Source organism: Camelus dromedarius, chromosome 12, assembly GCF_036321535.1.
Source record: "Camelus dromedarius isolate mCamDro1 chromosome 12, mCamDro1.pat, whole genome shotgun sequence".
Taxonomy (NCBI): Eukaryota; Metazoa; Chordata; class Mammalia; order Artiodactyla; family Camelidae; genus Camelus; species Camelus dromedarius.
In genome coordinates, this window is record NC_087447.1 from 55,817,934 (window position 1) to 55,843,067 (window position 25,134).

Genomic DNA, 25,134 nt, shown 5'->3' on the forward strand with positions numbered 1-25,134 from the left:
GCGCGGCCGCCGAGGAAGGCGGAAGAGGGCATGATTGACGGGGCCGCTCAGCGGCTAAGACTTTGCAGAGGGTGGGACGAAGCAGGGACGGCTGAGCTTTCCCCTTAAACTGGTTGGGTTGGGTCGCGGGAACAGCCTCCCCCAGGCCTATTGGCCACTCCGAGTGGGTTGTTATGGTAACAAATGACCGAACAGTCCCTTATGAATCGGCCAATGAAAGGGGCCGTCTTTTCCACCCCACCTCCGGGCAGTAGGTATTGCGAAAGCCCGGGTAGGATCCCGAGAAGAAGGAGGTGTCGGGAGGTTCAGCGGAAGGTCCAGGAGCGGGGGCTTGTGACGTTAGCGGGCGAGCCAATCACGTCGGGCTTTATCAACGGCCCCGCCCTTTTACAGCACATTTCCCCTCCCCTAGCTCATTTCGCACGACGCAGCGGTTGGGAACACAGACATTTTCGGAGCTGGAGCCGCCACTGCCGCCGCCATTTTGTGTCTGTGGAGAAAGAAGCTTCTGTGGCGGCTGGAAGTGGACGGAGATCACCCGTGAGACGGCGGCGTTTCAAACCCGAGGTTCCCCCTGTGTCGTCCCCCAACCCCCCTCCGCGGTCAGCATGTGGTGAAGCCGGAGCCGCGAGCGACCCGGGGAGAGGAAGAGGAGTCGGAAGGGAGGCGGGGTAACGAGAGCGGCTTCAGCTTCAGCTGCGGCGGACCTCGGAGGGGGGCCGCGGCGCAATGTCAGAGCAGACGCCGGCCGAGGCCGGTACTGCGGGGGCCCGGGAGGACGCCTGTCGGGATTATCAGTCATCACTCGAAGACCTGACCTTCAATAGCAAACCGCACATCAATATGCTGACCATTCTAGCCGAGGAGAACCTGCCCTTCGCCAAGGAGATCGTCTCTCTCATCGAGGCCCAAACCGCCAAGGTTTTTATACACCCCGCAGCCTCCTATTCTTCTAATACTCCCTGATTTTAGTGTCAGCCTCATCCCAGGTCTCGCTTCCATCCGAAGGGGGACAGTGTTCCTCCTCTCCAACCCCCACCCCAACTCAGGCTCGGTCCTTGGCCCAGGCTTCGAGCGTGGGCCTCTCTTGGAGGGAGTGGGGAGGTTAAAGGGTGGAGTCCCACTTCCGCTTACCAGCTCCCTATTTAGGCCACCGCATCGTGTATCCCGACACACACGCTTTGAATAATGGAGCCCTTTGGGGAGGGGGAGACCTAAAGGCAGTTTGTGGTGTGGGGAAGTAAGAGTTAAAGCCATTTTAATCTCCTGGGAAGGTGGGGAGTGGTTCCTCCCCCGTTTGCCCCCCCTCCCCGCCCGGCCCCCGTACCCTTTTGGGTAATTGTGCTCTGTGGGTTGGAAGGAGGTGAAGGGGGACCTGGGAGCGAGCTGTTGGTGGGTGGGAACAGGGCACTGGCCCCGAGTGGAGCAGCCGCCTGTTAGGAGCCCAACATGGCGCCTGAAAAGCACATGATGCGAAAGGGAAGAGAGGAGAATCCATTCCCTGCCAGCCAGGCAGCTGCTCACACCCGTCAGCCCCGTTTTGGGGTGGGGGCGGCTAGATGTAACTCTTCTTCTCCTATCGGAGGGTCTAACTTGCCCCCCAAATACGAGAAACTGGGGGTAAGGGTGGGGTTTGGGGGTGGGGTGGGGAGGAGATCTTATCCAACCTGTAGGTGGAGAACTGGCCCACTGGGTAACAAGTACTTGTAGTTTTTTTTTTGAAAAAGTTCAGTCCCTCCTCCTCTTCCTTTTCTCTTTTTTTCCTCCCTTCCCTGAGAGTGAAGACGTGCTTTGCTTCACCCCTTGACAGCAGTGGTCCTCTGCCACCCTTTATTTCCCTGTAGTCCTCCTCTTCTGTGGATTCATGTGGGAGCGATATGTCATTTAAGTAAAGTTACTGTTAAATTTAGTTATCATATTGAGTTTTAATGGCTTCCCAGTACTTCATTTTAAGTTATTTTTCAAGTTTGTACTTATGGTTTAGTTTTTTTCTAGTTGTTAGTGATTGAAATTACCAGGATGAGCCTCCTTTTAGCAGAGTGAACCCCTTTTAAAAGGCCACTTTAACAACAACCACCAATATATATTGTTTAGAGGCGGTTTCTGTCTAGTGTAAAACTGAGTGGTCTGACTTTAATAAATGGTTTTGAAATGTGTGACTGGTATTATAAAATTTGTGAATAAAACATATAAAATATGTATTTGTCTTTTTTATTTACCTTTGTAAGGTGTAGAATTTGTTTCCAAGACTTATTTTTATCTACGTGGTTGTGTGTTTTTAACAAAAGTCTTTAAGTGACTTGGGTTCATTCTTTAGGTTCCATCCACTCTTTTGGGTAAATCTGTTCACAAGATACACGGTTTCAGGTGGTCCTTTCATGCCTTAAAGAGGACAGAAAGTAAGGTTTGTTTTTCTTTAAAAGGCCCAACAAGTTTGTCATGCTGTCTGACAGCTAAAATACAAGTCCTCATTCACCTTTTCCTGTGAATGTCTGTGTGAAACAGCTATTGTTCTTTTTTTAAAGTATGAGATTTAAAGAGGAAGCGTTTCTCATACTCAACATCCTTTTTATTGATACCGCAAACATGTTGGACGTGAAAACTTAGTTTTTGTCTTGTTAAAGGCTTATCATTAAATGCCTTTAAAAAAAAACAACTGCATTGCCGTTTTTTAAAAAAAATAACATCGATTTTTAAAATCCTACCTAGTGTTTTTTGGGATTACTAATATTCCACAGAGCCTAAAATTTTAGCAGTTTAGGTTGTCACTCAAAAGACCTGTTTCCTTGCTGGTTTTTAATGGATCCAGAAGACCTTCGAGAAATGAAAACTAAATGCTGACTATAGTGACCACACTAAAGTTTGTATTTATGTATGGCTACACAGAGTGGCGAAAATAGTTAGACTATTTGCTGATGAAAGACAGCTGAAATTTTTTTGGCACACGCTTTCTGGTAATTTTGTAAAGCCAGATTGAGGAAAAGATGTAAAAGTCACTTTGGGGAAATACCTTAATCAGGGTTGGGGGTGAGGGTGAGGGGAGGGATTTTCTGTCATTTGGTAGCAAACTGGCTTGGTTTTGTGTTTCTGGAGGTGAATGCTTGTGTCCTTACCCTCTAGCGTCTCAGCATTACTAAACTTAAGAATTCACACTTAACTTGACCCCTCCCATGAGGCAGCAGTAGCGAAAAAATATTACATATAAGGATTCACTTGTACAATAAAAAGTTAGCCTACTGAACAGATTTTGGTTTTAAAGAGAGCCTGTTTATTTTCATAAGTACAACAATAACTAAAATGGTATAAAACATGACATGGTAAGATGAAGACACAGCAATGAAGCAGTTGACATGTTGGTACTTAATAGTTTACCCACATGCAATGGCCTTGTGAAACCCTTTTTTAAGATAGTACTGTAAAAGAAAATTTTAAGTTATTCGGAGGTTTCCTTAGTCAACTTTGGTTGTAAAGGTGTTATCAGAAGCAAGAGCACTTCCACACACTTGTATGGGCAATTGGTTTTGTGAAATAAGATGGCATTGTGTACTGCAGAACTGTGTCTACCCTAGCTACAGGTAGCTATGGGCAAATTGTTTTAGGGTTAAGGTTCCTATACACATGGGAAGGGTAAATGGGGATAATTCTGTTTTTGTTTTTAAATCATGGGTGTTCCTGTGGAGTGGGAGTTAACGGTTTATATGGTGTGTCTTAATGCTCCTCAACAAGTCTGTGAACCTGCTGATGCTTTCTGGAAACTTGCTGTGCCTTCTAAAAGCCAGTAATGGGTAGGCATTCCAGTTGAGCTGGGGCCACATTTCTTTCCTTTGGAAAGGGCCACCTGTATCGGCATCATCACACTGGCTCTGCACAAATTTAGAACCCCTGGTTTGTGCGTGTCAGAGGAAAAGTGTTTCGACGGAGAGTCTGTGCTGTGAAGAAAATCTTCAGGACAAATCCTGGTTTCCAGAGTCAAGTTCAACCTGATTTACATGACTCAGCGGCTGCTCCATCCAGTTTTTCTTGTATAAGTAACAACTTGCACCTTCCTGCATGTTCCTGTGCAAGTTTAAAAGTGTTTTTTTGCCATTAACTTCATATGTGAAGTGTACTTTGTTCATTGGATTATAGAGAAATAATCCTAATGATGTTACAGGTAACAAAGGCCTCGTAGACTTTAACATATAAAATATGCCTATGGAAATTAGGGTTTCTGCCAGAGGTCTGGAAACTTTGTTTCATTGAGGATAGGCACAATTCATCATAAGTTAATGTGGGTCACAAATCTTACACTTGGATTACAGAAAATACCCTGTCCCTTGTTTTGGTCACTTAAAACACAAGTTTTTTTGTTTTTGTTTTTTTTTGACTATATGGACCTGACAAATCCATTGACTTGAATGAATGTACTAGAGACTCTGTTTTTCTTCCTGGTAATTCTGAGCTTATTTTGTGTGCTCAACTAAAGGTCATTCGTTGTAAGGTGAGAACTTGAACACTTAATTTTCATAAAGTTAATTGACTCAAAAGTATTTAATATCCACAAAATAGAGGTCTGTATTATAGGTTAAAAACTCACTTTTAAAAGTAATTTCTTTGGTGGCAATTCATTATACTAAACTTCTCAGTTTCTTTTTATTACTTCAGGCTCCTTCCTCAGAGAAGCTTCCTGTTATGTACCTTATGGATTCTATCGTGAAAAATGTTGGAAGAGAGTATCTCACTGCCTTTACTAAAAATCTAGTTGCAACATTTATTTGTGTGTTTGAAAAGGTATATATACATTTAGAAACATTTGAATTTTTAAAAAATGTTCCCTGATTAAATAAATACTTGCCTTTGTGTTGGGTTTTCTTGGGTGGTGAAATGTTTTATTCTCTTAAACATTTACCATGCTTAAGTTAGTATTTTATGTTTAAAGCAGATTCTAGGTGTTTTACATTATCCATTCAAGAGTAGGTGGATTTGCTTTTAGAATTTTTTTGGATTGAATTTGTTCATTTGATTGAAGATCTGTTTAGTCAATAGGATATGGGCAAACAGATCTGAAGCTATCAAGAGTACTCCAAATTTCATTGTTTGGGTTTCTGGTGTTAGAATGTTGACTATTTCTATCTTCAAAAAACAAAAACCAAAAAAGAATCTGGTAGTGTGTCTCAACCTGTGATTGATGCCTGAAACTTTTGTGACACTTTTTTTCTGGAAATGTTTCCTCTTGTTACTTTGTCCAAGTATATTTTATATGAATGTTCTAGATATGTGTTAATGGTGGATCAGTTAATTGCTTTAGGTTATTTTGGAAATACTTACCCCCAACCCTGGCGCCTCTTAGTGTTTAGAAGAAAGGCTTATTAGTTTCTATACCTAGAGATTATAAATTCCTTCTATAACATTGTGTCTGGTAGTTTGGTTAATACAGTATTATCTTGAGGAAGACAAAGGATTTGCTGAAGTAATTCTCTTCCTGTCAGGTCTAATCTTTCACGCTGAGCAAAAGGGCATTTATTTGGGTTTGAAGATTGTTTCCTAACAAAAAATTGGTGGTTCTTATATCTTAGTAGATGTACCTTTTGTGTCTGGAGAAATCTTAACAGTTGTCAGACTTGGAGAATTGGGATTATTTTGAAAGAACTCTCATTATCAATTTAATTTGTTCATTAGAACAGAAAATGTGTAGTTGCTACTTGAGTAATTTTTTCCCTTTAAGCTCTTAGAGAAAAGAAATACTGCTAAGTAAGTATATGCAGAAGAAATTTGGAAAGCTGTGTTTCAAATTGTTATGGAGCTTGCTAATAGTGTATGGTAGACCTTTGATAAAATACTGCTTACCTGAGACTGGAGAAGGAGAAGCCAACTTTGCATTATAGAAATTAGGGTGCTAAACCAATTTCTTGATTTCAGTATGTCAAATTCATTTGGGTGTTTGGTAGCATACTTTTACTAAATCTACTTGGGCCTTAACACTGCAGGTGATGAAAATGAACTTGTAGTAAATATTATCTAAAAACTTGAATATAGTCAAGATTTTATTATTCTAAAGTTAAGAATTCAGTTTTTCCAAGTACGAGATTTCTCTGATGGCTGATTTAAAAAGTACTGTTGTTGTTATGCCCATAACAAGCATGAGCAGATAAGTGGCATAAAACTAAAGCTCATCAGTGGGCAAGATTTTGTGAATTTCAGTTATTCAGCTGCCTTCCATACCCAAAATAGCTTCTTCCTAGGTACCAACCATATTGTGTTGTGGAAGATCAGTTAATGAGATAATTTTCTTTAATTTTGTACTACATGTAAATAGCTTTAAAAATTTAAGCCATCAGGTAAACTATTTTCTGTTGAATATTTGTCCAGAGTAAGAGTAATATTAGAAATAACTATATCAAGCCCTAAAATTTGGAAGCGTGTTTGTTGTTCTTTTAAAAATACAGACTTGTCTACTTGTTTGCTTTCATGAAGGCTACGTAATAATGACTTGACTTTGTCTAGTTTTTTTTGGACAGAGAAATTTCTTTACATCTGCAAACAAGTAGATGTTTAATAAATTATTACTGTTGTATATATTTATGAATGAGTAGTTTGTGTGCTATATGTGAAGTAGAAGATTTTTGGAGCTTTGTACTTTAATATGTAAAAAACATTCTATAGTAACTTAACAAGCCATAGAATTGTTCTGTTGTTCTAGGTGGATGAAAATACTAGAAAAAGTTTATTTAAATTACGTTCCACATGGGATGAAATATTCCCTTTGAAGAAACTTTATGCCTTGGATGTCAGAGTCAATTCGTTAGATCCTGCTTGGCCTATTAAACCTCTACCCCCCAATGTGAATACATCTAGCATCCATGTGAATCCTAAATTTTTAAATAAATCGGTAAGTTTTAACAAGTATTGTATATAACTAATAGTTTTAACTGTCAAATTTTTACTTCTGTAAAATTTCTTCCCAGAAAAATGTCTCAAGAATACGCTGTACTGAATTAGTTTAGTTAACTAACCCCCTGCAAGGTTCACAGTGCATTATAACTATTCTTGCTTAGGTTTTATGTAATATATTTATCTTGGTTTTTAAATTCCCCAACATTTTCTGTGTGCTTTTAAACATGATTGACTATCTAAGACTATGGATAGTAGTAAGAGATAAGTTGATAATTTTTAGTTCCCCCTTAGCTTCCTTTATAGCTGTGAATTTTTTTTTTTTAACAAATTATTTTTTCTTGTAGCCTGAAGAGTCTTCAACACCTGGCACAGTGGTCAGTTCCCCTAGCATCTCCACTCCTCCAATTGTTCCGGATATACAAAAGAATCTAACCCAAGAGCAACTAATAAGGCAGCAGTTACTGGCAAAACAAAAGCAGTTGTTAGAACTTCAGCAGAAGAAGCTGGAGCTTGAGCTAGAGCAAGCTAAGGCACAACTGGTAAGTAGAGGAGATTTGGCATTTTAAATACTTTAAACCTGTTTTCTGATGGAGAAGGAATTATTTTGTATTTGAATTGTATTAACATGTTACTCTTACTAATATATTTTTCTACTTTCACATATTTTGCAAATTATGGTGTATTTATTAGTCCAAATTTTTGTATCCTTATTGTAAAACTCACTTGAATATAAACTGTGCACTATTTTCTTTGAAATAGTTTTTGTGAGATAGCTATCTTATGAGATAGCACCTTAAATTTTGTTAAAAATTATATCATGTGGACTTAATATCAGTCCCAAGATGGTAGGTATGTTGTGGCAAATGTTTATGCCTAGTCTTTAATATTTTATGAGCTTATACTTTATTAGCAGAAATCCTTAGCAGGAAGCTTAGAAGCCTAAAAAAAAAAAAAGAAAAGAAAAAAGCCATCACAAAATTAAGGAGGCCAGGAAGATTACATAGTTCTGTGCATGAACGACCTTACAGTAAGTTATTTTCTTTAGCACTTGACCTTCCCTGAGAGTGAAGGAGTACAGGAAGGCAGAATTTTATGAGTTCATTATCAGTACCATTTTGAGAAGAACTAAATTTACTGACATAGAATTCAGTTGGAATGACCTTGACTCCTGTGCAGCTGGAGTGCAGTGATTTGTTTAGTAGTTTCTTAGTATCAGTCTGGCTCAGAATTCTGAATAATTAGGAAGAAGGAGGAATTTTTCTTCATCTTATCGAAGTTACAAAAAGTAGAGGACTAGTAAGAAATAACAGACCATGTATGTACATCACTTTTCTCATTTCAATCTTTAATGGTAGAAGTATACACTATAAATACAGTATTGAATAAGTAGATTTATTGAATAAAGCATTACATTCTTTAGTTTTCAATTTCTTGACAGATAATCTGCATATTTTACAGTTTTAACATGAACATTTATTTTGCATTTCAGGCAGTTTCTCTTAGTGTTCAGCAGGAGACATCCAACTTAGGTCCTGGATCTGCACCGTCCAAATTACATGTTTCACAAATTCCCCCTATGGCAGTTAAAGCTCCCCATCAAGTTCCTGTGCAACCCGAGAAAAGTCGTCCAGGTCCATCCTTACAAATTCAGGATTTGAAGGGAACTAACCGGGATCCCCGTCTTAATAGGATGAGTCAGCATTCTTCTCATGGAAAAGATCAGAGTCACAGGAAAGAATTCCTAATGAACACACTGAACCAGTCTGATACTAAGACAAGTAAAACTGTACCCTCTGAAAAATTAAATTCATCCAAACAAGAAAAAAATAAATCAGGTGAAAAAATAACCAAGAAAGAACTCGACCAATTAGATTCTAAATCCAAATCTAAATCTAAATCACCATCACCTTTGAAAAACAAATTATCCCACACAAAAGACTTAAAAAATCAAGAATCTGAAAGCACAAGGGTGTCTGATATAAGCAAGAGAGATCCAAGATTGAAAAAACATCTTCAGGATAAGACTGATAGCAAAGATGATGATATAAAAGAGAAGAGAAAAACTACAGAAAAAAAGGATAAAGATGAGCACATGAAATCATCTGAACATAGACTGGTAGGAAGTAGAAATAAAATCATAAATGGCATTGTACAGAAACAGGATACAATAACGGAAGATTCGGAAAAACAGGGGACAAAACCAGGAAGATCAAGTACTAGAAAGCGATCAAGATCACGATCACCCAAGTCCCGCTCACCGATTATACATTCTCCCAAGAGAAGAGATAGGCGGTCACCCAAACGAAGGCAAAGGAGTATGTCTCCAACCTCAACACCCAAAGCTGGGAAGATTCGCCAGTCGGGAGTTAAGCAGTCACATATGGAAGAGTTTACTCCACCTTCCAGGGAAGAAAGAAATACGAAGAGAAGTACTAAACAAGATGTTCGAGATCCAAGGCGAATAAAAAAGACTGAAGAGGACCGACCGCAAGAAACTGCAAATCAGCATTCTACAAAATCAGGCACTGAACCAAAGGAGAATGTAGAAAATTGGCAAAGTTCCAAGTCTACCAAACGATGGAAGTCTGGTTGGGAAGAGAATAAAAGGTAGGATGTTAACATTTTTAATTAAGTAGAATAATATATACATTTAAAAATACAGTGCTAATATAAAAACTGAATAATGTTTATTGGGTGCTATAATTAGTACTTTTTTACCATTTAATTTTTACAATTCCATGGGTTAAGGACCATTATTATTGCTATTGCTATTTTACAGATAAGGAAACTGTAAAGTTTAGAAAGGTTAACTAATCCACCTAAGGCGGCACATCCAAGGCATGCAAGAATCAGAATTCATGTCTGATTTTCCTGACTTCAGATCTTATGCTCTTAATCATTTAACTAACTTTTATGGTTACATATATTCATTTTAACCAGATCCTATTAAGGATCCTTAAATAAGGTCCTGGTGTATTTAAACTTTTTTTTTATGAAGTAACATTGCTTTTATGGTTTCAGTTTACAACAGGGTGATGAACATAGTAAAGCTCCTCATCTAAGGCATAGGGAGAGCTGGTCAAGCACTAAAGGAATCTTGTCACCTCGAGCCCCAAAGCAGCAGCATCGATTAAGTGTAGATGCCAATCTTCAGATTCCTAAAGAGTTAACTCTTGCAAGCAAAAGAGAATTACTTCAAAAGGTAGCTACTGTGCTCCCCATATAGTCGTTATTCTCCTTTTATCTGTAAGTCTTATTTTGTAAGTATTTTTTATATTTAAAATATTTGATTTCCTTTTATCACCCCTATGCAGACGAGTGAACGTTTAGCATCTGGTGAAATTACACAGGATGAGTTCCTTGTTGTTGTGCATCAAATTCGACAGCTATTTCAGTATCAAGAAGGTAAACATAGATGCAATGTACGGGATAGTCCTACAGAAGAAAATAAAGGTGGATTAAAAAAGAAACCTCTTTTGTCTGATGCTGAATTAACCTACTATGAACATAAAGCAAAACTGAAAAGGACACAGGTTCAGCATTCATTTCCAAGACTTGATCTCTTAGATCCTGATATTTTTGACTACCCTTTGACTGATGCCTTGTTGTCTGGAATAGAATGTGAGCCATCCAAAAGTAAACATGCAAGTAGGAATAGTGGAGCACAGTTTGACAGAAAAGAACAATTTAGTGAAAGAGCAAGACGTCTTTCTCCTATATCTGGGAGTCGTACTTATGCTGAGAATCTTTCACCCCATGAGGGCCGGAGAAGACATGACGAGCAAGTCTCTGCTAAAGGTAGAAAAAGTTAAATCAGATTATGCCTATTGAATCACACAGCAGTGAAGGGAAAATGAACAAGCTAAGTGGGGATGGATATTTGTGACTGTTCAGGCTACTGGTTTTTGTTTGTTTTGTTTCTTTTTTCCCTCATAGGGAAGGGAAGGGAGCTAATATTTATAAGGCCAACTGTGTGTCAGGTACTTACATGTGTACTCTGACTTAATCCTCACAACAACCCAATGAAATGTGTAATATCCCCGTTTTACAGATAGGAAACAAGACCAGAGAGGTTAAATAACTTGTTCTCGAAGTCAAATAATTAGTAAGTTGACCGAATGGGGATTTTCTTTTTTTTTAAACCCAGGTTTGTATGACTCTGGAGGGCATTCTCTTACTTGCTGCTTGATGCTTTCTTTTCCCTCCCCTCTAATAAAGTCAGATAGTTATGGATGTTTTATGAAATATAGAAAAAAGATTTTAAGATCATTTGATATATATTCAGATTCAGGGAAAATAAATTTTTTTTCTTTTTAAAAGGTGTACGAGAAGAGCAGAGATCACCGTTCAATGATCGTTTTCCACTTAAGCGACCTAGATATGAAGATTCAGATAAACCATTTGTAGATAGCCCAGCATCAAGATTTGCCGGCCTTGATACAAATCAACGACTTACGGCTTTAGCTGAAGACAGACCATTATATGATGGACCTAGTAGGCCATCAGTAGCAAGAGATGGCCCAGCCAAGATGATTTTTGAAGGACCTAATAAATTAAGCCCTAGAATTGATGGACCTCCTACACCAGGTTCTCTTCGGTTTGATGGGTCACCAGGACAAATGGGGGGAGGTGGCCCTTTGAGATTTGAAGGACCACAAGGCCAGCTAGGAGGTGGGTGTCCTTTGAGATTTGAAGGTCCTCCAGGACCAGTAGGGACACCTCTGCGGTTTGAGGGGCCAATTGGTCAAGCAGGAGGAGGTGGTTTTCGGTTTGAAGGTTCTCCCGGTCTGAGGTTTGAGGGGTCTGCAGGTGGTTTGCGATTTGAAGGACCAGGGGGCCAGCCTGTGGGTGGTCTCAGGTTTGAGGGACATCGGGGTCAACCTGTGGGTGGTATGAGGTTTGACGGACCTCATGGTCAGCCCGTGGGTGGGCTTAGATTTGATAGTCCCCGAGGTCAGCCTGTAGGTGGGCTTAGATTTGAGGGAGGTCATGGTCCGTCAGGGGCTGCACTTAGGTTTGATGGACCTCATGGTCAGCCATCTGGTGGGATCAGATTTGAGGGCCCTTTGCTACAGCAGGGAGTTGGAATGAGGTTTGAGGGCCCCCATGGTCAGTCAGTAGCTGGTATGAGGTTTGAAGGCCAACATAATCAGCTTGGTGGCAACCTTAGGTTTGAGGGTCCACATGGTCAACCAGGGGTTGGGATCAGGTTTGAAGGACCTTTAGTCCAACAAGGAGGTGGAATGAGGTTTGACGGTCCTTCTGTACCAGGAGGTGGCCTGAGAATTGAAGGACCTCTGGGTCAAGGTGGTCCAAGATTTGAAGGTTGTCATGCTTTAAGGTTTGATGGGCAGCCAGGTCAGCCATCGCTGTTGCCAAGATTTGATGGATTACATGGTCAGCCAGGTCCTAGATTTGAAAGAACTGGTCAGCCAGGCCCACAGAGATTTGATGGACCACCTGGACAGCAGGTTCAACCAAGATTTGATGGTGTACCTCAGAGATTTGATGGGCCACAACACCAGCAAGCATCAAGGTTCGATATTCCTCTTGGTCTTCAAGGCACACGATTTGACAATCATCCTTCACAAAGGCTTGAATCAGTATCTTTCAATCAGACTGGTCCATATAATGATCCACCTGGCAATGCTTTTAATGCCCCATCCCAAGGACTACAGTTCCAAAGACATGAACAAATATTTGATTCACCTCAAGGACCAAATTTTAATGGACCACATGGCCCTGGAAACCAGAATTTCTCGAATCCCCTTAACAGAGCTTCTGGACACTATTTTGATGAGAAGAATCTTCAGAGTTCTCAATTTGGAAACTTTGGCAATTTACCTGCTCCAATAACAGTAGGAAATATTCAGGCATCTCAACAGGTAAGTCTGTTACAGTTATTTTAAAATTATGTTGTATGCAGATATGAACCATTTTTAATGTTTCTAGTGTTGGGGGAAGGTTTTCAGGAGATAGTTTATTATATAGGTTGGAAAGGTTTTTTTAAAAATTTAAATTCTTTTTGATAAAAAAATTTTTTTTTTGGAAAGTTTTTAATGTACTTAAAAAAAAACCAAAACCCATTTGCTAGGGATGTGTAGGTTAAGAGTCATTTGGGGCTGAAATTTGCTATTTAAATCCAAAATTGATCTTAGTTCTTCCAGGATCTAGAGAATTCTGTAAATCTCAATCTCCTCCTTCCCCCAATCATTTTTTTTTAAAAATAGACTTAAGTTTTTTAGAGTAGAGTAGTTTTAGGCTCACAGCAAAATTGAGGGTTTCCCATATACCCCTTGCCTTCACACATGCATAGCCTCCCCATTATGGTTTTTTGTTTTGTTTTGTTTTGCTTCAAAGATAGTAAAGTGTGATAAAATTGTGCATGTTTCATAGACCTCTGCTACATTGTACAACTGTTGAACCTTGATAAGTTTTAAAGCAGCTGATTTTATAGACTGTTCTTTAAGAACTTCCTCAGCTTGAGTTAAGCAAAAAATAAGAGAATCAAATTGCCCATGCTTTTACAGTCTGTGGTTCTTCTTCTTCCTCTTTTCCTAACTTTCCACCACTTTTTTCCATCATTCCAGTCAAATACAGTTGTTTGATGTTAATGCCAACACAGCAAACTTCCAACTTCTCTTCTAAATATATTCATTAGATCACCTCAACAAATGTGTAGTCACTTGTTGCTATTTTTTTGCACTTATTCTGTATACATTTTTAAATGCATATTGAAATGTTAAAACAACATGCTTATAATTTGTGATTTAATTAATATTAACAACTACTTTTGCTTGCCTGCTGAATTTACTAGGCAAATTTACTTTTTTTCCTAGGCTAAATTTACTTTTTTCCAGGTGCTGAGTCTTTCTTTCTAGGACTAATTCATTCTATACTACTAACATTGCATGGAAGAAAGTGTAAAACATGAAGAAAGGTTTTAAAAGCATGTTATAAACATTATTGATAAAAGGCAGTCTTCTGTTAATACCCAGTGGTTTGAGGAAGTTGGCCTGCTTAGTTACATTTACTCTGTTGCTATGTTCTTAAAAGAAATGATTCTGTAATTGACAAGATACTCTAGAATGGGACTTAGACTTATACAGAATTGATGGAGTTTTTATTATGTATGCATACCACTGAAAATTAACTGAAATTCGTTGGATACTGAACAAGCCCTATAAATGAATATTTGTTTACATAGCAATTTGTAGAAGTCCAGTCTCACCCTTGACTACAAATACAATATTTGTATGCCTGTGCGGTACATGTTTCATGACTGTTTTATTCTTTAACATTCCCTTAACATCGTTTACAGTCTACTTTGTAACCCAGAGTTTGGCCGAGCAGGATGATCATAGAGAAGTTCAGATTGCTAATTAAAGCAGGCTTTTGACATCTGTTACGATTGTGTATAGGTCACATCTCTGGATGTCAGTTTTCTATTTGTATAATAAGGGGAAACATAGGCAAGCTAAAGTGATTTGTGTAAGGTCAGACAGCTGGTTGTTGGCTATGTTACATTTGCATGGTATCGTAAACTTTTCAAAGAAACTTCACATCTATTCTCAGTTCCTTATAATTGTGTGAAAAAGATAAGGGAAGGTATTATTGTTCATTTTTATAGAAAGCCTAGAAGTGAAGTGACCCTGATAGGTTACACTTGTAAATCTTTGGTTACACTTGTAAATCTTTATTATGATAGAAACTAGGTCTTATGATATCTGTGAATATATTAATGTAATTTGAATGTAAAAGTTTTACTTAAAACAATCCTTCTCTTCAAGGTTCTGACTGGTGTTGCTCAGCCAGTAGCATTTGGCCAGGGACAACAATTTTTACCAGTTCATCCACAAAATCCTGGAGCATTTGTTCAGAATCCTTCAGGTATGTACTTTCTAAACTTTGTGTTTTTCAAAAGACAGTTATTGTTTGATTGAATAGCTACCTTGTCAATTTTAGAAAATGACAATTTTAGAGGGCATATGCAATTTAGAGAAATTTAGTCTGGCTAGAACGTTTTGTTCCTTTTCTGAGTTTATTTACATAGTTGATGTGTAGTCACACTGATCCTCTTTACAACTGGAAATGGTTAGCCAGGATGTGTAGACCGAAAAAAGGGAAGGAGACCTATTGAGTGGAAGCTGGAGGGTGGGATAGGAATGCAACATTTGTGTTGAGGTAAAATGAAATCAATGACAAAGCTTAGAAATCTCAGTTATTTAATATCCTGAGTTTTTGTTTTGTGTTTGGTGATCCGGTATACATTAAGTGAATACTGGGGACATCACCTTGTAAGCTAATTCATTCATATGTCTTTCTGGGCACTAAAATAATTGTATACAACATGTTAAAAGAGAAGTAAAAAAAATCCACTTCTGATCTTCTAGCCAGATGCCCCTGATAAGCACCTGTGGGGTGAGGCATAACAATATTGTTATGGATACAGTATAGTAGATATGAGGTCTTTAAAAATAAATTTTAGTTTTAATATGTGAAAAATGAGAACTATATAAATTAAAATTACTGCAGAGTCACTGTATTGAGAACTAGCTCAACCAAATTGAAGTGATACTTGCTACTTGCTTTATTTCTGAATCATTACCATCTTCGGAAGCATGCTCTAGTGTGGCTCTGTTCAGTTTATTTACAAAGTTAGGGAGTTTTTCAGAAATTTAGGAGTAACTGTGGAAGTCCTAGCCAAGCACTAGTTTATGCATTTGTTCTTAAACTGTATCATCACAAGAAATTCACTCAAATTAATTTGAAAACATTTTGTTTTTAATTTCTAGACTGACAATTAGGATTAATATTTTTCATATTTTTTGTTTTCACTATAATGAAAAGACAAGGAAAGAATTTGAGGTCTAAAGTCACAAGACCAGGGTTAGAATCTCCACTCTGCTACTTTATAGGTGGGCAGGATATAAGCAAATATCCTTTGGGGTTCAGTTTTCCCTCTGTAGAAAGGATATCGTAAAAGTCAGTACTTGCCTGGGAATTTTTTTGTTTTGGAGAATCAAATGAGATAGTATATGCGAAAGTACTTTGTAACTTGTGCTATGTTGGTGTATTTTCCTTTAGAATTCAGTTTTTCTTGTCTAGTAGAGGACTTGTATTGGGGTTGATAGCATGAGGTGGTGTGCAACAACTGCAAATTTTGCTCTTTTTTGTATGAGATAAAATACAAAACTTGGGAATATTTTTCTGCTTTCACAACCTTGGGGTGCTTGTGTATACGGGGCATAGCAATGTCACAGAGGAAGTCACATCTTATTTCCTGCGTTGAAGGTATTAAATGAGATGTTAGGTATGCCTGCCTTCTTCAGGTTTTACTTATTCTTAAAGAGATACGAAAAGTATTCATTGTTTTGTATTCAGCTTTTCTCAAGGTTTTTCCTCAAAAATGAAAGTAAAAACACCCTTTTCCTAGTAGTAAATATACTCATGTTCATTTATTCATCCAAACAAATATTGATCATTTGCTATATGCTAGGCATTGTGCTAGGATGACTTTAGTAAGATTTGTCCTTCTAAGAGCTTTATAGTGTAGCAGGATCTATGGACTATTGTGTGCTTTTTTTTTTTTTTGAAACAACTATTCATTTATTTATATCCTTGGATAAGCTAGATACCAACACTGGGTGCCCAAGTATGAAATTCCAAATCTGTTCTGAAATCACCTCTTCCTGTTTTTAAATGCATAGAAAATCAAATCAAATCTGAGTATGTCTAAGCTTTTTTTTTTTATTTTTCTTCAGTGTTTTTTTAAATTGTATGTTATAAATGTATAATATGATTCACAATTTTTAAAAGTTATACTCCATTTATGGTTACTATAAAATACTGACTATATTCCCTGTGTTGTACAGTATATCCTTATAGCTTATTTTATACATAATAGTTTGTACCTCTTAATCCCCTATCCCTGTATTGCCCCTTACCCCTTTCCCCTTCTCTCTCCCCACTGGTAACCACTAGTTTGTTCTCTGTATCTGTGAGTTGGCTTCTTTTTTGTTATATTCACTAGTTTGTTGTACTTTTTAGATTCCATGTACAAGTGAAATCATACAGTATTTGCCTTTTTCTGTCTGACTTATTTTACTTGGACTGTTTTTTTTTTTTTTAAACGAATATTATATATACTGCCAAACACCTCTGTGCCTTACAAATATTCATTTAATCCTGATAACAACCTTAGATAAGAACAATTATTACTGTCCTTTTACAGATCAAGAAAACTGAGGCACAGATAAGCAACTTGATCATGTCACACAACTAGAAAGTGTAATTTCTAGTTAGAATACCAGGAGTCTGGGTCCATATTTCATGTTCTTGTTTACTAAACTTGGCTGTGTGCAGACATGTGATTAGTTCGTTATGACTCTTAGACATATAAATAGTTAATTCTAATGAAATGTGAAGGTTAAACTATTATGAAATGGCTGTTGTAATTGACTATTGAGGTTGATTTATTAATTCATGTATTCAGACATTTCAAACATTTATTAGCCTACTGTATACAAGGCACTGTGCTAAGTATAAAGAGTAGGCAATGGTTAAGGGCTAGGATTATGTATTGTATTGTGGGTGCAAATTTCTGCCATTAGGAATTTTTAGTGGTTCAGGACCTTTCTGCCATTAAGAGGAATTTTTAGTGGTTTAGAACCTTTTAGTGGTAAGATGCATAGTAGTGACATACAAATATGTTAAAATACTGTTTTTATAGTTGAGTTAAACAATTATAATTATTAGATTAATGTTTAGCAAAATATTTAATTGGGTTGATTCTTCATGGGTGAATTTAAGAAGATTGTTATCCTTGTCTCATTTATTCAAATTATTGAAGCTTTAGTAAGCCTGACACCTGTTCATCAGTAGCCTGAGCTGCTTTGCACAGGCAGTAATTCAGCAAAGGTCAGAGGAGCAGGTATACTTCTGAGCCACATGGTTCATTTGCCTTTATTAGTTTCCCTGGGTAGTCATGGGAGGCAAGGGGGACTTGGCAGGAATACTTATGCTTTGGGTACTTTTTTCCCCTAGAAATCTGGGCTGAGGGATAGTAATCTACTTTATCTACACAAAACTATCTTTCTCAATATGGTTAGAAGATGAGGAATAGATAATTAGAAGGGTGAAAAGTTCGACCCAGAGGTGGTGCTTCATTGCACGGAAGGGAGCAGGAAGCTCTCTGCCCTCTGTATTCTGCTTTTCTTTGGCATGGTTAATTGGGCAACAATGAATAATATTCTTTTTTTTTTTTTTAAGATAATACATATGTCCTTATAAAGTATTAGTTGTTTTCAGTATTTGTCCTAGAATATATTTTTAAGAGGTGATGATTGCTTACCTAAATGCAAAGTTCATTTTTGGGAGCTATTGATAATTGCACTCATCATAACAAGATTTATCAAATTTAATGTTTATAGGACATTCTGAAGAAAGCTTTAAAAATGCTTAGTATAATTTGCATCTTTAAGTTCTACTTTGATTTTAAGAGTGTTATTTTTTTTAAAGGAGCCCTTCCTAAGGCATATCCTGATAATCATCTCAGTCAGGTGGATGTAAATGAATTATTTTCAAAACTGCTGAAAACAGGAATTCTCAAATTGTCCCAGCCTGATTCAGCTACAACACGTAAGTATGGTTCTATAATTCATCTACACAAAGCTTCATTAAGTTATAAAGATGTATGATATAATGATGTATTCTATGATAAAAGTTCTTACAATAATTGAATTCTTAGATTTTTTTTATTTTTGAAATGAAGTATAACTCGTTTATAATGAAATTTAAAAAATTTTCTAACATGGAACTGTTACGTGTTTAACAGTACACTGTTACTGTAAGAGTTGACATTGTTTCATTTAACTAACATTCCTACAGACACCATGTACAGACTTTTCTCTAGTTATTCTATACTATTTTAGCTTTCAAAAAATTGTTTGAATATTGATGAAATAAAATTTCATAAAGATTGACTTTTAAGAGATCAGACCTAATATCACTTATCAAAGTAAAGAATTTCTTAGGTTCCTTGACTAGTAAACCTAAGATCAGAAGCACTGAATAGATGAGATGGGGCTCTCTATATGCTTATAACACTATAGTGTTTCCGTATAAAGAATACATGGAAACTGGTGTTGAGAAATTTATGTTTCTCTTTTCAATTGAAGAAGTAAATGAAGTTGCTGCTCAGCCCCCTGCTGAGGAGGAGGAAGATCAAAATGAAGATCAGGATGTTCCAGATCTTACCAATTTTACAATCGAAGAATTGAAACAGTATGTAATCTAATTTTCTTCCTAATTTTCTAAGATAAAAGGGACAGTGACTTTAATACAGTGGATATTATCATCAGTGCTATTTGTTTTACCCTTCTCACTGTTTTTAAAATTAAGGAAGCCTGTTTTCTCTTTTTTAATGTAGTGAAATATACATAACATAAACTTAAATCCCTTTTCAGATATGTCTGCTGTACAAGTATTTAGGCCAAAAGTCTGTCCCAGTATTTCTATTTTTTATTATCGCTGTTTGGTATAGCAAGTATAGGGAGTTAAGTATTAGGTATTGATAATCACTCATATGTCTTCCTTTTTATCTTTATTTTTTCTTAATCTTTTTTTTCCCTGTATTGATATTCCTATGCTTTTGAAGTTAAGAAAATGAGATTTTTGTAGTCTAGTATTTAAAAAATTAGCATTTTCATTTTATAGAAAATACAAATAAATAAAATCAAGAAAATTCCTACAATTCCCACTTCACTGATAACCACTGTTAACATTTGGTGCATATATTTTCACAAATTTTTATTGCCTATATTATATAAAAAACATTTAAAGTTGCTTTATGGATTCATTACATCCTTATGATTATTTTATAAAAAAAAAACAGAACTAATGGGTTTCAGCCTTTTAAAGGCAATTTTTTTCAAAGTGATACTTTCACATAGTTAATTTAAAACTTTATAATGTAAGTCTTACAAGAAAGGCTTATAATAAAAGATGGCATTCTTTTCTCCTAGTACTGCTCTTTACTCAAAGGCACCATTTTTTTCTCTAGCTCTTTTAACTATGGTTTCTGGTACTTACTTCTTCGTTTCTTAAAAGATACATAGTCTTCTGATTTAATACATTTCTTGATTTATCTCATTTAGACAGTCGCTTGACTTTCTGAAAGTGAAGATTTAGCTAGCTCTTTGACTGTCCTATCAGCTCTCCTTCATATAGTTGTAAAACCATTTTTCATTAAATCACTATTCAGTATCAGTACTATGACTCGAAATATTTATTTTGTTTTCAGGTATACAAAATACTACTGTATTGTGCTTTTGTCTTTATACACACTAAAAAAAATTTTGGAGTTAATAACTTGTCCTTTTTGTTCACTTCCTTGATCTGCATAACTATCTCTTTCCAAACAGGGAGCCCAGAAGTAAAAAAACTGATTATTGTTGACCTCAGTTTCTCATTAGTCTTCTAATTTTTCTTTTTAGTTAGTCATACTATTACTTCTTCTGTACCTCTTTCACTATTCTTTAGACCAGTGTGGTAAAGTTGAGTTATTAGAACTTTAAAGATCTCTGGAGATGTGAAATCTAATTGTAATGCCATATCCACCTTGATGTTGACATTAATCTAAGAACAGGCCAACTGTTGCCTTATTAGTTGGCAGATGATCATTCCATTATTACCTAGAAGGAAATAAGTAACTGGGTCAGGTCTGTTGTTAAGAGAGTAGACTTCATGTTCCAAAATTAACCAAAGTTAGGATAAAGAGAGTCAGTGATACACTATTAGAGAATAATAGTGGTCTTTGGATATGAACTCTTTTAGCCAGCTCTTAGCTGAAACATTATTTTGTTACATAATAATGGCTTCACCATTATTAAAATATGGAAATCTGAAGTATTTATAGCTGCCTTTTTTTTTAAAGGCCATTAAGCCACCTAATCAAAACTAAGGATTATTTCTGTATTTTTCAAAATAGACGTTATGATAGTGTTATAAATCGACTGTACACTGGTATTCAGTGTTACTCTTGTGGAATGAGGTTTACAACATCACAGACAGATGTATATGCAGATCACTTGGACTGGCATTATCGGCAAAATAGAACTGAAAAAGATGTTAGCAGAAAAGTCACTCACAGACGTTGGTACTACAGTTTAACAGTAAGTAATACATGTGCCTCTAAACTATCTTTTAGCCTTTAAATTATATCATTCTATAAGTGTATTTAAAGTGTATTTAAATAATTGCTGAATGCTAACTAGTTAAAAAATAAATTTGAGGAGTATATATTTGCTTTTTGTTGATTAGAACACAATTCCAAGGTTCTATGACTGATTTTTTTTTTGTAAAAAATTGTACATGAAATTTATCTTGTTTACTTTAATAGTTGTAACTCTAGAGGTAATGGAAAGTTAACATGAAGATCTTAACTATTCATTAGTTGCTTTATGTTGTCTACTACTTTGGAGCTCAAAAAGAAGGTATAATTTTAGATAATTAATAGTAAAGGATATCATAGAAGAATGTACCCTTACCTTTAAACGGGATTATATTGATGGTGTGCAGCAAAAGTTCAGAAACAAATGAATATATTCTTTTAATTAACTCTTTTTAAGGACTGGATAGAATTTGAGGAAATAGCTGACTTGGAAGAACGTGCAAAGAGCCAGTTTTTTGAAAAGGTGCATGAAGAAGTTGTGCTCAAAACTCAGGAGGCTGCTAAAGAAAAGGAGTTCCAAAGTGTACCTGCTGGACCAGCTGGGGCAGTTGAGGTAAAAGAAAAATGTTAAATTTCCTCCCTCTTTAAGGAAATAATCATCAACATATAACTTTATTTACCTCCCTCTTTTAATGATTTTAAGATTTCTTAAGCTTTACAGTTTCAATCTTATGATCTGGCTTTGGATTTCATAACCACTGTAGTTATTACATAATTACCAGTGAACAAGAGCAGTGAAATGTTAACTATTTTTGCATGGAAGAATATGAAATCCTTAGACTTTTATTTTGTGTCATGTATTTGAATAGTGTTAAATTTTCAGAAAACTCTTAAATTCCTTTCTCCACTTAACAAAATGTTTATGTATTTTTATTTAAGGGGATTAAATGTGTTCTGCTACATAAATTTAATTTTATATGATTCTATTTTAGAGTTGTGAAATTTGTCAAGAACAATTTGAACAGTACTGGGATGAAGAGGAGGAGGAATGGCATTTAAAAAATGCTATTAGAGTAGATGGAAAGGTAATTTTCAGTTCTTTACTTTATAAGGAGGTGTTAAGATAGTTTTGGTTTTTTGTATGGGTAGTTCACCACTTTGAAAGAAAAATGTTAATTGTTTTTGGTTTTTTTGGTTTTTAATACAAAAGGTATTTCTAAAGTACTGAATTTTAGAGAGTCAGAGTGTTTGAGTTGGAAGGGATTTTAGCAGTCATCTGGTCCTGTATTCATATTTTATATAAGAGGTTGCATAACTAGTAAATGATAAATCCAGGACAAGGTCTTCTGAGCCTTGTTCGTCTTCTTTCTGCCTAACTACACTACTTTGATTCTGAATTTATATTTCACCACCAAAACTATTTGTCTTGAAAACAAACCATGTTGTCTACTTAAATACATAAAGGAACTTCCAAGAGAAATCAGGATGAAATTTTGTTTCTATTCATTTTTATGACCAGATGATTTTCATTGCCTTTCCAAAAAGAAAATCGTATCAGAATAGTCCATTAGAAATGAATATGCATGTGAATACTTACTCACTTTTTTGTTTTTGCTTCAGATTTATCATCCATCATGTTATGAAGATTATCAAAATGTAAGTTCTTTTTGGCTGCTGTTTGTTCTCATTTATTTTAATAAATTTTATTTTCAGTTATTTCTTGCATCAGAGCAACATTGTTAATCTAGACATGTTGAGCTGTTTTAGTTTTGATGTAGTGTTTAGGTTGTTCAGTAAATACTGGTGCAGGGTTGATACGATCTAATTTAAATTTTGAGATTTTTGTATCATTCCTTGCACTCTGTTTATTTGAATCCTGATGATATCTTCTACGAGGGCACTAGGCCTAGAGAAATATGAGGAAAACTAAAGATGAGAAGGTTCATGATGGAAATAATTTTCTAAAAGTTACGGGTAGCATTTACTTTTTTTTCTTTACATATTCCAGTCAGCCATGTAATATAGGAATAATTTTTAAATGATCATAAATGAAATCTGAAAAAGACATCAGTCTGTTTACCTTCAAAATTCAAATTTTCATATTTGTAAAGTGATCACTTTTTTTTAAACCAAACAATGGAATAGATGAACTTTGAAAAGAATATTTGTTCTACAAGTTCAAGGGGCAGTTTGAAAGATACTTAGGTCATCAAAAGACTAGACTTTGTAGGATGATTTGATGGTTTGTAGGGATTTTAAAATCCTCAAGACTATTTGAAATTAGGAGTCACAAATCTCAGAATATGTATATTGGGGTTATCATCCAGATATTGGGGTTTTAAATAGAGAAACATGCCTAATCAGTTAATCAATTTGTTTGGCCTTCTGTTGGTTACCGCTTTTCTTACCTTAGCTCACTGCTGAGTCTGTATCAAGTGCTCAATATATGTTTTATTCATTGGCTGCCTTTATGACATGTTTTGTGGGAAAGCAGGTTTTTCAGTTGCATTTGGTATATGTGTTTTTGCCCATAGGAGGGGCTTATAAACCTGTCACTTAATGTGATACTTTTGAACTTTAATCAGTACTTAAAAGGGTTTTTCATCTTGTAGACATCTTCATTTGATTGTACACCGTCTCCCAGCAAGACACCAGTTGAAAATCCTTTGAACATTATGTTGAACATTGTCAAAAATGAATTGCAGGAACCTTGTGAAAGTCCCAAAGTTAAGGAAGAACGAATTGATACTCCACCAGCTTGTACAGAGGAAAGCATAGCAACACCCACTGAAATTAAAATAGAAAATGATACAGTTGAGTCAGTTTAAATAAAATGAGAAAGGTATGTTTTTCTTTAAAAAAAAAAAAAAAGAGCTGCTGTTGGATCTAGAAGGTGAAGAATTTTTTATGTATATATAGACATATATCTATATAAATTGTCCAGCTGAGGCAGGGCCTTCAGCTATCATTTGGTTAATAAATACATTTTAGTATTTGCATTTCCTACTGCCTGCACAGTTTCAGGTGCTTGTCGTGTGAAAGTTCTGTAGATGTGTGCAAATTTAACAAAATGAAATTGTATGTGTAAAAATGTACGATTTTCACTTGTGAAACTGTAAATTATAAATAAAAAATATTTTTGCTATCCATGGAGTGTAATATTTATGCACACCATCAAATAAAGACAGTGTTTCTGTACTTTTTATTGGGTGAAAATGGAATTAAACAGCAACCTCAACATAAGGTTTTTTTCTAGTAGCTTCCCTTGATCAAAGAAGCGAAGTCTGAGTTTTATCCTTTAAAAGGGGGTTGTGAGAGCACTGCAGGACTTTTCTCAAATTGAAAAGTCAGATTTGAAAAAATTTTTAAAACAAAATAGGACATATTTGCATATATCTATCTACAACTATAAAGAACCATCCAGATGTCCATTTTTGAAAAGTACCTAATGAAGCAACTTTTATTGAACTTGGACACTGATGCCATCAAATGATTAACAAATATATTTAAGTACTAAAGGTGATTTTTTTTTTAATGACATTTTTCAAATTTGTCAAACAATTTAATGCAGATGAACATATTTCTATTTTAAGTTACAGGGGGATCTGTAAGAATGTTAATTTGAAACATGGTTAACCTTTTTTCCTTTGTTGGTTTTGATTGAATTAGATGGATGCCATGAGATGTTAATATTCATACATGTAATAAATAGAATGATGAAGAAACTCCAGTTTGTATCTCTTTATTTCTTGAATGGCTTTTAGAAAGAGACCTTTTTCCTGTCTTTCATCACTCTGTTCATTAAAACATGAATGAAGCATCTGCTATGAGCCAGGTACTCTGAAATGCAAGAATAATCTTTTCTGCCATCTACTGGAGGAGATAGGCATATAAAACAATGAAAGTCAATGTGTTGAGCATTTAACTTACTGTGTAGTAGGCACTGGCAAACTCTTTACATGTATTTTCTCTGAAACTTACAAATAACCCTAAATGGTAGGTGGTATCCCCAGTTTACAGATGAAATTGAATCATTCACTTAAAAAGTTGTAGAACAAGAATGTGAACCTGGCTTTGCTTCACTTTAT

At 36.0% G+C, this 25,134-nt stretch overlaps 1 protein-coding gene across 2 annotated transcripts; it reads left to right on the forward strand.

The window, feature by feature from the left end:
• Positions 1–402: 402 nt before the first annotated feature.
• On the forward strand, positions 403–24,771 carry PCF11 (PCF11 cleavage and polyadenylation factor subunit). Of its 2 annotated transcripts, none has more exons than XM_031460443.2 (16): positions 403–921; positions 4,645–4,770; positions 6,680–6,868; positions 7,218–7,412; positions 8,363–9,480; positions 9,895–10,075; positions 10,188–10,671; positions 11,194–12,758; positions 14,664–14,763; positions 18,394–18,513; positions 19,053–19,158; positions 20,864–21,047; positions 21,504–21,659; positions 22,039–22,131; positions 22,667–22,702; positions 23,659–24,771. In XM_031460443.2, the coding sequence occupies exons 1-16, from the start codon at positions 730–732 to the stop codon at positions 23,872–23,874; spliced, it is 5,061 nt and encodes a 1,686-aa protein (XP_031316303.1). In that variant the 5' UTR covers positions 403–729; the 3' UTR covers positions 23,875–24,771. The 2 variants fall into 2 exon arrangements, with proteins under 2 accessions (XP_031316303.1, XP_010988522.2); XM_010990220.3 differs by having other exon boundaries at positions 404–921; positions 10,188–10,278.
• The last annotated feature ends 363 nt before the right edge of the window (positions 24,772–25,134 follow it).

Bases quoted from the DNA above. Each gene is read 5' to 3' on its own strand.
- PCF11 (XM_031460443.2), top strand. From the start codon at position 730: ATGTCAGAGCAGACGCCGGCCGAGGCCGGTACTGCGGGGGCCCGGGAG. The intron at 10,672-11,193 runs GTAGAAAAAGTT...TCTTTTTAAAAG, and splicing joins CGAGCAAGTCTCTGCTAAAG to GTGTACGAGAAGAGCAGAGA. The intron at 22,703-23,658 runs GTAAGTTCTTTT...TTCATCTTGTAG, and splicing joins GTTATGAAGATTATCAAAAT to ACATCTTCATTTGATTGTAC.